This window comes from Rhea americana, unplaced genomic scaffold, assembly GCF_003343005.1.
Source record: "Rhea americana isolate MKP2758 unplaced genomic scaffold, rheAme1 scaffold_286, whole genome shotgun sequence".
Lineage (NCBI taxonomy): Eukaryota > Metazoa > Chordata > Aves > Rheiformes > Rheidae > Rhea > Rhea americana.
The window spans coordinates 202,493-215,344 of NW_028186408.1; the positions used below are offsets into that span (position 1 = coordinate 202,493).

The window sequence follows — 12,852 nt, forward strand, 5'->3', positions numbered from 1 at the left end:
CCCCAGAGGGACGGGCCGGGAGGCAGCTCCGGCCCCGCGGGCAGGCCCCGCTCCCCGGACGCCCCACCGCCATCCTCCTTGCAACGCAGCCGCACAGCGAGCGGCGAGCGATCGCTTTGCTGGGGCCGTTCCTCGCCACGCACGTTTGGCACCGAGATCTTCTTCCTCTTCTCATACACACACGCAGCTGGCAAAATCTCAGTCAGCCAGTGAAACAAACTAGTAATTTCTGTGTCTAAATGTTCTCCAAGTTTCACGCTTCACTTGACTAGTAACGCAGAAGTCATGACTAACCACAGCTCGAACTGCAGATTTACACCAAAAGCGACAGGCAGAAAAAGATACAGCAACGCACTGCCCAGCGCACTGCCTTCTCATTAACTGAACACCCGCAGYGTCTTACACCGCACATTATCCCAGAAGAAAACAATTTGAAGCGCACCGTAAGCCCGTATCAGYGCCACCGAACGCCTTTCTAAGGTGCGCGAACTCTGCTGCGAACACTCGGAAGCAGCAAGCCAAGTCCTCAGGAGCTCCCACRGCTCTTCCAAGCTCTGAAATCTCCGACAGGTACACCTACACCCGCACCACTCACCAGGAAAGCTCGGTTCCACCCTGCAGCCGGAGTCAGCCTAACCGAGCCGCAGACGGGGCGGCGAGCGGGGCGGACCGGCGCGGCGCAGCGGCGCGCAGCCCACCAGCGGCACGCCTGCTCGCCGGCCCTCGCCCGCCCAGTCCGACGGGCGACCCCGCGGCCCGTTAAACTCGCGCTACCTGATCGCTTCCGCACTGACTTGTGGCAACAGGTTYACCTGTAACTGCTCCTAGTTTGGGGTACGAGGCCAAAAGAAATGGCTTAGCCCACGCTGGCTGCGCTCACCCACCCAGCGCGCGCCCGCTCCGGCTCTGCCCTCTCACTCGAGGCAGAGCACSGCATGCTTCCAGCTCCCTGCTGGTCCATAGCTCAACCGGCCACGACAGCGGCTGCAGCGAGCGAGACGTGCCCGGGAGCCTGACCGGCACACGGCTGAACGCAGCGCCTCGGCAGCCTGCGCCCAGAACGGCTTGGCTCCGCTCACGGGTTCCGAGCTCCCCGGGCCGCAGCCCTGGAGCCGGGSTTTAAGGGCTCTCGTTCGAGCACAAGGCTACGTGGCAGCCAGGCTCACGGGCTCCGCGCGCAGGGGAAGCGCGTCCGTGCGCGCAGCTTTGCGGCTCCGTACGCAACCAGCTCCAGAGGTTTGTCTCAGGGGGACCTCTGCGGAGAACCTGTCCCCACAGGAGACTCCWTCAGCCCACTCACAGGTCGTGGGAGACGAGCCTTCACTAAAAGCAGAAATCAGTGATCTACAGCATACAACATAAACACGAAAAAACTTCCAAAAGCCTGTTCAGGAGCAGGCAACCTGCTCCTTTGCAAATTCTGTTTTTCTGTGCTAGAGGGTAAGCTTCGGGCATTTGTGTTCGTGCCAAGTAAAACTGAGCAATGCTTACTGAGCCCGCTATGGACCTTTGTGAAGCCTGTGGTGTGCAATCAGATGGGAAAATCTCACAGTTCATACAAATCAAGACCCCTGTGGAGAGGAAGAAAACCCTCGACACAGCTGGCATGGGCGCCTGGGGGAAGAAACCCTCTGGGAAGCCAACCGTGAGAAACAGYCTTCATTATCTGGGGTTACAGAGGCCAAATACGGATAAGCAGCAGTTTAGCTCCCTGCACTCTGCTGTCACCTGGTGCAGGTCAATTCCTCTCGCAATCAGCATAAAAGATCACGTAACGCGACGTGGCCTGGGTGGATTTCTGGYGGTAGAGACCGAACACAAAACTGCTAGATATGAACCAACGCAACCTTCAGAGATGTGATTTTAGCCAAAATCTTTGGATTAAAGCAACTAATAGAATCAAAACATTATCTGAACTTCCTAGAACGTAAAAAGCAGGTGCTCAAAGCAGGGCAGTGGCAAGGCTAAAGGATATACTAGAGCATTTYTCTTGATAAGAAGAGGGCATTTTTGCCAGATTCTTATAGCATGTGTTCATATGAGCTTCTGGCCTCTAYGGCCTCAGAYGTTTTTTTGGACTTGCTTTCTCAGYTAAAGCAGATTTACAGTCCCTGAAGTAGGAGTTTTAGGATGTAGCATGCAAGATAAATACAGAAAAAACAGAATGAGCACTCCAGTAAATTACTTCTGGCATTGGCATCTGTCTCACAGTTGGGAGACAAAACAGTGAGCAATTTAGTAGCTACTGGAAGAGAAAATGCTATTAGAAAAGCAGCCAAAGCTTAACAGAACCAGTTATTATTCAGGCCTGCACCTCTCCTCCCCGTGCACTGCTCAGGACGAGAAGGGAAACATACCTCTTCCCAAGACAAATGGTGACGATTTCTCCCTCAGGAGAGGGAGAAAGGAACTACAGCAAGATACATAAATAACACAAAGATGGTAAACAGCTTGATTTTGCTATGTTCCCTTTCCATTCTCTCTGTGGATTCCTGATTTAATAATGTATTACTGCAATTAATATAACATAATAATATATTAGGTCCATTTAAAAATTGATGAATATCCTTGGAAGCTTCAGTGCTGACCTAGCTGCATCAGCCCAAATACAGCCTTCAAGACCCATCAGGAAAAAAATTCCACATACATTCTCATCCACCTGGTAAAACAAAATCCAAAGGAAAAGCAAAACTGCAGCCAGCACGTCAGAGCTCTGAAGCAGGTGTCACACTCTATTACCTCACCGAGGTTAGCTACACCAACCAAGGACAGCGGATAAAAAGGACAAATGCATCAGAAGACATGACAAACCGATGATAAAAAGGTCAAGAACGGCTGGGGGGGAGGCAGCCTCGGCGGTTCCTTGCGCGGCGCACGGCTCCCGCGGGCGTCCCCGAGGGAGCGCCGGGCCGCGCGGCGCTCCGCCGTGTCCCCGGCTCCTCCGCCGTGTCCCCGGCTCCTCGTCTCGGCCCCGGCACCAGGGCCGGCGGCGAGGCGGCGCACGGCGCGGGCAGGAGGCGGCCTCATCCAAGTCAGCATTGCAGAGCCTTCTCCGCGGCCACGAACGCGTCCTGTAACRCAACGCTGGAGGAAAAAGCGCGGAGAACGGCTCCGAGACGCGCTGCCTCCGCGCCGAGTCCCCCGACGCGTTGGACAGCTCGGCGCAGCAACTGGACCGCGCGGCAGGCCGGCCAGGCGTAACCGCTCAGCAGCGTGCACCGAGGCTGAACTCAACTCCATAGATTAAAGCTTAAATAAAGATTTGAAAGAAYAAAGGGATGTAACCTCTGCCTGAACAGGAAGGAAGAGCCGTCCATCCCACGGCTCACTGGGAAAATACCAGCTCCAGAAGTCTCTCCGTCATATTTTGCCCTGCAGTAGGAGGACAGCCAGGTCCACGTGATAGCTGGCCCACGCAGGAGATCGGTGCTGCCACGCCGACAGAGGCGGCCCAGACGTCCCTCCCGCATGTCCCTGCCCAGCTTCCCAGCAGCCCTGCGCCATGGTCCCCCACCACCACCCCTCAGGTCACAGCAGCATCCCACACTCCTTGGTGCACAGGGGACACGAGGCTGATTACCAGCCTCTGCTGGCACTGCACCTTACGGATCGGCTGCTTCAATTTTTTTTTTTAATCAAGCCCAGATCTGCTGCTCCTGCTCCTACTTCCCATAATACGTAGGAGGGAAGGTTTCAGCCAGGCTCCCTGCGCTGGCTAAGTTGCTCTACTATGTCTCGCTCAACAGAGGATGGCTAAGACTCTCTGAGCAAAGCAGAGGCTGGACGGCTTCGTCTGCTAAAACAGAGATAGGGAATCAGCTTTCAGTCAACCACATCCTTGTCCTACTTCATCACACCGTCCCCTTCCTCCAGTGCTGTGTGACATTTCCTGTTTCCAGTGGCTCACGCGTCACCCCGAGACTCAGGTCAGAAAGCCACCATCACTTCGCCCWACGCCCTCCAGCTCGCCTCTGGGCTGAGCGTGCCGTTCCCGTTAGCTACGCACCGAGCACCTACCAGGCACTGGGCCTCCTCACTCGGCTCTATGTTTTTAAACAACTTAAAAGATATTATTATAAATCAGTGCCTTCTGCTTAATGAAAGAGGGAAGACAAATCTGAGGCTACGCCTGCACCCATCCTTCAGAACGATTTCTGCTGAGCATTACTGAGTTACCTCTGTGGTGGGGAAGCAGCATTAAGCGGGATATGAACACTGTAAGGAAGGTCTGGGCTATACAATCTCCCACATTAGATATATTCTCATACAAAAAGTACAGCAACTTACTGGACAGACACCAGACCGGGATTTAGGAAGCATGGCCTCTGTTTCCAGCTCTGTCACTGGCCTCCTGAGGACCGTGACATTGCTTTGGGCCTCCCCAGCAAATCTCCCCGTTGTGAAGGGCTGCAGGAGAGCAAGGAGAAGAGCCACACCAGAGCTAGCATTGGTCTGTGAATGAAACGTAACATAAATAACTCCGGGTTTAAATTTCTTCCCCGATCCCTCGCACCTTGCCCCATGAGCCTGCGCCTTTACGCCCTCTCCGGGCAATAAGGGTCCTCCAGCTGCGCCTGCTGGGACCTTGCTGCCGATCAGACGCGCGCCGCACGCTCCGGGGCCCCGCTCCGTCCGTCCGCCAGGTGCTGCGCCTGCCTCCAGCCGGCTGCCGGACCCAGCGGACCCGCAAGGAGCTGCCTCGGCTACCGAACGGCCTCAGCAACCCACCGCCGGCCTCTCCAGGCTCCCGCACGCGTACCTGCCTCCCGCCCCAGGGAAAGGTCGAAGCTAGCGGCAAATTTTCTTGAAAGCGCGCCCTGACCGCCGGCCGCGCTCTGATTTCCAGGGACCCGTGCTCCCGAGTCTCCTCCGGGCTCGCAGAGGTCCTGCGCAGCTGCCGAGCGCTTCCACGCAGGGACGTCCGGCAAGAGGTGAGCACGCGCTCCGGAGCCCAAACCAGGCCTGTCCCGAGCCGGACGCTTTGGGGGATGTCGGGGAAAGGAACGCCCCGGCAATCCCTTCAGCGCTCCACAAGGAAGAGAAAGTTTTGCTCCTCCCAACACTTCATTCTATTAATAGAGCTGCCACTTTCACTTCAGAAAAGAGCCCATTTGCCATGCATCTGTTATGCTGCATTTTGTCCACTGAACRCACGGCAGGAAATTTGCTTGCTAAAATGTTTCCAATGTTAACATGAAACCTGTAGGTGTAACATCAATATATGCATGTACGCTTGATATTTACTGCGGTCTTAATGCAGCTCACGCTGCAGAGAGATTTCCRTGTACCGCAGCGCGTGTCCGATCAGGCAACCGAAACGTCCCCTGGAGCCACACAGTGTCACCCAGGAGAGCACACCAGCACCTGGCCTTGCCGGGTACGGTCACGCTGACGGGGCATCCCAGCGTGAATCTAGCACCCCGAACCACCGGTCAGGAAAACGTTCTTTTGAGGGAAATTTCAATGAATATTTCACACTTAATTGGAGCAATTAACTGTTTTGACATATTCCATTTTGACAACATTGAAACAAATTTGCGCTGTTTTTCTAYGTATTGTATTCAACGTTAAAAGCAAACTGATCAAAAGCGACTCAATTTAAAAAAATTATACAACAAAGCATTTTACACTGTCCAATTGAAACATTTTGAGATTCTCTAAACAAGGAAGCCAAAATGGTTTGTTTCAAATGTTTCACCTATACCTTTCCCCCCCCCAATTCTCATAAAACATACTGATTTCAGAGAAACTGCCTTTTCCAAYGGACACTTTTCCTGCCAAGAATTTGCGTGAGCCTGCAAACCCTCAGCTCCCGCGGAGGCGTCTGCGGCGACTTCCCTCCAGCGGCAGCCGCAATACGGCACCGCAGGAGAGCGGCCGGTTTCCGCCGAGGATGGGCGGGCGCGGGCGCAGCCGCGCCGGGGGGAGCAGCGGCGGCAGCAGCCCCGGGCGGCTCCGCCGGCCCCTCCGCGGCTGCCACGAGCCACCTCCCGCGCGGGCGACGGGCTGCGCCGCACCGCCGGCACAGCGAGCGCGGAGCTAAGCGCTGCAGATTAGGGGGCTCAGGGAGCGCCGAGGAATAAAAGCGGGATTGCAGTAAGTGAATTAAGCGATCGGTGGAAGAGCTGAAGACCAGATGGAGGCTCTGAAAGCAGCACGAGCCTGCGGAAGGCCAAGGGGACGGGCCYGGCCGCGGGGAAGGAGCCAGCCGGGCACCGCGGCGGGCCAGCGGCAAGCCCGATCGTCTCGGGCAGAGGCCCCGGGGCTCTCCGGGAGGCACAGCCTGTATATCCTTCAACGCGGGCTTGTTCTTCACGAAAAAACAGGCTTTCCTGCTACAGAAAAACAGGGAAAGGCGCAGAATTCCACCCTGAAACTCCCTACYGCTTCAAAGCAAAAGCGCCAGGCTGCTCCTCCCGGACCTTCTCGCCCTCCTGAGCTTCCCCTGGAGCCCTGCGACAGCTGCAGCTGATCACGCATTCGAATCCCAGCGGCCTCCCCCCAACGCCACAAACACACGCAGGCTGCCGGGGGCTGCCCGCTGCCGGGGGCTGCCCGCTGTTCAGCCCGCGTACAGTGCCGTGCACACGAGACGCGCGCAGGCTCGCGCGCGCCGCGGGGCTGCAGCCTGCTCGCGCAGACGGCGCTGTCAAGGACGGCTCTGCTGGAGATGGATTTTAGGCACCCCTGGGTGCGGAGTCCAGCAAGACTGTCCTCACCATGATGTCCCAYGCTTAACGCAGTTACGTGGTGCAGCTGAAGCCCCGAAACACCCATTCCTAATTACCGAGATGTTCACGTCAAACTGCACCAGGGCTGGAGCCTGTATCCCACCTCCCACCCCGAGTCAGTGCAGAGGGAGGCAGGCTGCCTCCAGAAAAACCTCCCCCCGCTAACACGCACAGACAAAACAACGGCACGTAGAAGCGAGGAAGAGCGTGTCAACCCTCACCTCWGCAGCACTGCCACGATTACCGTCATTAGGCTTGGACTGCAGCCTCCTGCACAGGACTACAGAGACCAAGGGAGAAGCTGAAGACACCGTACTTCTTAAGGGTGTCAAAAGCCCCATCAGAATAATGGCATTCATAAGCCAGGGGAGAGCAGTCCGGAGGTGTCTGCTACGGGGTAGGCACAAAGCACTGTGGAAAAAGCTGCTAAGAAATTAACACTGGTCCCCTCTCAAAATGGAGCRAGACAGCACGGACTCAGCAGAGGTGCGTACTGAAATCACACTGATCCTATTAATGCTGTCAGTACCRTCCCAAAACACAGGGCACTTGTGCCTAGATATTTTGCAAAGACCTGTAGATGCTGCAAATTACAGAGCATCTTCCCAACACTGCAAACAGAATAAGCAATGCCCYGAGCTTCTTTGGGAGTGCCAGGAGGGGAGAAGTACACACAAGCCTTCATGGACTCCCATCTCTGGAAGATGGGCACCTTCCTGGACCCATGATCACAAGTTCCTTCCCCAAGGCCGTTGTCCCTGAAATATGATTCAGCAATGCCAGCCAAGCACCAAGCAAATGAAGAGCAATAGTCAGCTGCAAAAAGAACAAATAGCATTTGAATAGCAATTCATTTCAAGGGGACTTTTGCATAAGACAACAGTAAATCCCTGCTCACTACAAAGACCGAGTAAACAGATTAAATAGGATTTAGTAATATGCAATAAATAGGATTCAGTAACACAGCAGCAGAAATCGCTGCTTTTCCTGCTGAAATGGAAAAATATCACAAGAGGCTAGAGGAAGAAAGAGGCAGCAAAGAGCCAGGGGTTGGCAAGGCTAAGAGCCTCAGGCAGGCAAAACCTCCAGGAAAGGAGCTGCACAACAGCTACAGTCTTTGGCCACGGGACCAAACTACAGTAGCTTCACCTGGAGGAAAGGATGCACTCCCAGTCAAGAAACGATTTCATGGACGCAGCCGTCAGAAAAGGAGACAGAGAGGAACGCGACAGCCGGGGAGACAAAGGCAAGGGGTCCGGCTGCCGCGCGAACGAGCGTTCCCCGCGCTGCCGCCCGGCCGGGATGCTGCACGTGCAGCCCGGCGCTCCCACCGAGCCCGGCCGGCGGCTCGCGGCCCCGCAGCGCGCGGCGGCCCCCAGGGACCTCCCCTTTTCCTGCCTTAAATAAAAAAGAAAGAAGGAGCTAGATTTCTTCCCAGTCCCTAATTCATATTTTCACGGTACTGCTTGAACTAGCACATAAGTCTAATTCAGGCAGCACAACTAAATAATGCTGTGGTGAAWAATTTATCACTGGAAAATAGGTTTCCAGCTCTTACTCCTTCTGAAAACTGCACAGTGATAACAGAGAAGGCCACCATTTGCTATTTTTTWAAATCATTTTTTTAAACTCTGCAGCTAATCTCCCACCCCCACTAAATACATAAGTAAATAAATAGAATCAATTCAGCTTTTTAACCAGTCTCTGGCCCATCATTTTGCATCATCTTGGCCCCGGAAAYGCCTGCTTACTTGAACTGGTGCTCCCTGGAGCTGCGTATCTTGGAAGAGAATCGTTCAGCTAACTTCTCCAGGCTCCTGGAGTACTCCAGCTCTATCTCAGCTTTCCTACGGAAGAACTCCTGGAGGTCCTGCAAGAGTTGCAGACGCGACTCCGACTGCTGTTCCAGGCATTTGAACTGTTCCACCAGCTGAGTACGGATTTCTGAATGCACACAGAAGAGGAAAGAAAACATAACATAAATAACAAACGCCACGAGAATTGTCTTTCATTGACTTACAACAAATCTCACAGGTATTGCTCGAGCAYAGCTCCCTTATGAGCCTCAAATTCAAATCAAAGCATGTTAAAGTCAATGGAAATTTTTTCCAAGTGAGAGCTGAAGAATTTCATTCACTGGCCTCATATTAAATACTTGTTCTTTGTTAAAATAAATAGTTGCGTAACTACACAAGAACTAACCCTTAGGGCTCTTCAATTGCTTTTCTGAAACCAAAAAAACCTGCTACTTCAGTTTATCTAGTATTGCTTGGAGTTCTATATACTTTGTACATAAACTAACACGTTATCTGCTGATAAACGATCATTTTAAGACCTGCTGGAAAAGCTGACAACGAGCTTCCGAAGGCCGGCGTTACAAACGCGGAGTCTTTCATTCACYTCCCAGAGCACTGCTGGGCTAACTGGTGAATCAGGTCCGCCTTTTTAAGCCTTCCAGTAACGTTCTTCGGACCCCCTCAATTTGAGCTTGTGAAATCGCACAAAATTTATTTTATGTTGTTTCTGATAAGGATCTCCAGGTGCTGCGTTCGGTGCAAGCAAACCGCCCCGGGCACCCGCAGCGAGCAGGGGCAGCTCTGGGAGAAGAGGCGGCGGCCGTGCGGAAAGGGCACCGAGTCTGCGCGCCGGAGGGCTCGGCGCCCGCCCGAACCCGTCACACAAAAGTATCCCACGAGAATCAGATAAATCTGTTCAGTGATCCTGGTATTTATCTAGCACTGCCRCTACCTGACAACTTTGGGCATATTAAGCTCTCTTCAGCACACGAATATTATCGGAAAGCTGCTTTAACGTTTCTCTTCTTTATACGTCAGAGTCATATTTTCTGCCTTTACCAGCCTCATTTGACAACGCTCATCTCACACGGTAAAAGACCAATTGCATTTCTTCCAGCACAAYGTAGCAGAGGCTGCAAATCTCTTAAAAAGAGAGCTTATTCCTGGAAGTTAAATGAGCAAAACCGGAGCAGGACACGATGGCTCACGAAGATGCTCACGTCAGAGCGCCTGCTCTCCAGGCAAGGCAAGCAGCTGGGCAGGGGCAGCGAAGCAAATGCCCTTCCAGCCGCTTCCCAAACGCGCAAACGGCTCCAACCAACGCGCGTTGCTGCTGGCTCTCTAAACCCCGTGGAGCTCCAGGGGCCGAGCTGGGAGTGCTGCTGCTCCCCAGCTGCAGCTCAGCTCTGCCGAGAGCTGGAAATGCGGGGACGGAAAGATCCTGATCCAGCCTGAATTAAAAGCAAAATGTCTGGAACACTCTGGCCAGAGGATTAGTTTTCATCCCTGGTTCCTTCTGTAAATTCAGCACAGTAAGATGACAAATGATAACTTGCCTGGAAGAGCCACAGCAAACTAAAAATATCTGTAACACCTAACCACACAAGTATGAAATCGCTACATTATAATTAGGAAGCTCAAAGACCTGCACCCAGACACCACAGCAGAACCGTTCTGATGTATGAAATAGTCTTGAGTATGCACACACAGGTAGGGCAGGCTAGCCCTACAGGGCTCCCAACATTTGGCTGTCCTTCAACCTCGCAGCTACCACAGAGTCCTGTCCAGATGATCATTAGTCTATATGGGACAATGAGTTGAGGAATTATCAAGTAACAACGCTGCAAAATGCTGTCTGAAATCCCAGAAGATTCCCACAGTTATAAGCTATAACTTAACTATACGCTGTAAGTTAAAGCTGCTCAGAGATGAACTCTGCTCACAGCTTTACAGGCAATTTCAAGCTCTTGAGATCTGTGAGGATTCAATGTTGAGGACGTTAAAATTGACGTTGCAAGAATCTGATATTTTTCAACGATCCTTCATATAACGAATACCTGGTGAGCGTGAGCCACTCAGAGCCTGACAGGTGAACTCGGAGAGCTGCAGGAACACAGACACCTGCAACAATCTCATTATTGGTTAATTTAATGATTGCAGCAATGGACACAGAGGCTGCAGACTACGTGAAAGTCACATAAAAAGCAAAAGCTCATTGAAAATAATGARCACATTGAAAAGTAAAAGGTAACTCCAAAGTTAATCAGCCGCCCAACGTGGGATCCTTCTTGGACTAAAACAAGAGAGTCAGCTCATTAGGTCAGACCAGTCACTTGCTCTCTGCTTTCAGATTTGTTCCACAGCCTGGCACAGGGATTATTTTTGGTACTGCAGACTTCTTCCATAGTAACAGCATGGTGGCCACCAAATAGTTTCTTTAACACCACTTTTACTTGGCCCATTCCTTAGCCCACATACTGGTACTACCCTTTGATGAGCTTAAGGTAGGTTTGATCCAGAGTAGGCTGCTGTATTACTTGGGTGTGGCTTCCTACTTGATTTAAAATCTTGTCTTTGGTCAACACAGAGCTATTATAAATTGTTCTTTTTTCTTTCTATCAACGTACCCAAAATACCAGCTCAATTGCTGAGCAGCTACCAACCTCACAGCAGCACTCAATGTCAGGGGATTCTGCCAGATACTGCTATCACAACTGGATCAAACATCAAAAACTGGACTATCTGAACAGGACCAGTACATTACGCTGAAGAAACTTCCAGCTTCCACCTCCCCAAGCCAACTGGGCTGTGCTGATCTTACCTTACTTTAAAAAATATCACCCTTTAACCCTTTTCCATGACTTAAGCKTCACGGCAAAATAACTAATGGACCTACTCAGGAAGTTAACAAGAATAAGCATCAAAGAGAATACAGGGGGCATCTGGGCTGCAGCCAAAAGTAAAATCAGAAATCAATAATATTGGGGGAGATTTCAGATCTGGTCAGCTGTTGAATTCTGGTAAGAAGGCCAAGCCAAACTTAGGTCTGCAGCAACTCAAACACAGATGTGCTGGAAGACAGAGCAGCAATGCAGACTATGCAGGAAAAAGAACATTGCTTTTGAAGTGTTTCCTGTATGCTCCTATTTTTTTCATGAGAAGATAGCAAAATTGTTCATATAAATGTATTTGAGGCCTAGCTTGGTTAGGGATTCAACACACTTCACTCAGTCACATAGCAAAGTCATTTTCAATTGCAAAAGTCTATCTGGATAGGGCACCCTGYGTATCTGTTGCCCAAGCTAGCCAAAGCACTAACTCCGCGCCGACCAGTGTCGATTCGATCTGCAAACACAAGGCTTTTGCAGAAAACAGGAAGGAGAAATACTGGAGCTCCCAGGGTAGATGAAGAGTGTTGAGTAGCAGAGAAGTTCAGCACAACTGTTGCCTCTACGGAGGAGGCTCCACGGCCAGGACTCCCCTGTGACTTCCAGCATCTGCTGCAGTCTGGAACATCAGCCCCCAATCACAGCTGAGCTGCAGAACTCCTCCAGTGTACCACAGAAAGCAAGTCAATTCAAGCCACGTAAGCAATGCCAGAAATATCTTTTTTAAAAAATTATGGCTGCTAGAAGAATGGAAAAGAAGAAATTAAACACTCATTGCAAACAAGCACTCAAAACTGCTGGTGTCAGGGTGCCCTAATCTTTACTTCAGAGCCAAAATAAACAGTATCCTATTTCTACAGTATCCAGTATTGCGCAAAAACACAGAGCTACACATCTTGCAAATAGCTCTGTTTTTCCATCCCGTCTTCTTCCCATCTGCGCTCATACACACAAAATGCATTTGGTCCCCTCACAACGGCACTTTCTCTGGAGTGGGGGAGCAAGAATGCTTTAACATCACACAGCAGTATTTACGTTGTGGTGCATCCTGGTAGCAAAACCAACGTGTGGAAAAGTTGGGAGGACAAGAGAAATGCAAAATTCAACCATCACGCCTGAAAGCAGGCCTCGGGAGCAGGAACTCCAATCGGCGTTGAGGCCGACCAATTTGCCTCTTACGCAGATGCAGTGGTTGACAACGGCATTCACTAGAGCTGAGGGTGGCAGGGACCAGCTGCCTTTGAATTTAGCCTCAAAATAAAATAAAATAAAAAAAAAGAACACTGCTCTGTTCTTACAGGATACAAAGGTACCAGCTTCACAGCACTACATTTTTAAAGCCTTCACATTCCCCTGCTGACAACTGTTTCCTTCCCACACAAGGTCAGTGGAAATTTCATTACATCCCATATGGATTTTACATTCCCACTCCTGCTA

The 12,852-nt window shown here is 51.7% G+C and overlaps 1 protein-coding gene across 1 annotated transcript in view; it reads right to left on the reverse strand.

Annotated features, from left to right (window-relative positions):
- SRGAP3 (SLIT-ROBO Rho GTPase activating protein 3) overlaps positions 1-10,663 on the reverse strand; it is a 71,943-nt gene extending 61,280 nt beyond the window's left edge. Inside the window, exons 1-2 of the mRNA XM_085308911.1 lie at positions 10,585-10,663; positions 8,483-8,675 (exon numbers count right to left, since the gene is read on the reverse strand). Coding sequence (XP_085165037.1) covers positions 8,483-8,675; positions 10,585-10,663 — 272 coding nt within the window. The remainder of the gene's footprint in view (positions 1-8,482; positions 8,676-10,584) is intronic.
- Positions 10,664-12,852: the final 2,189 nt, after the last annotated feature.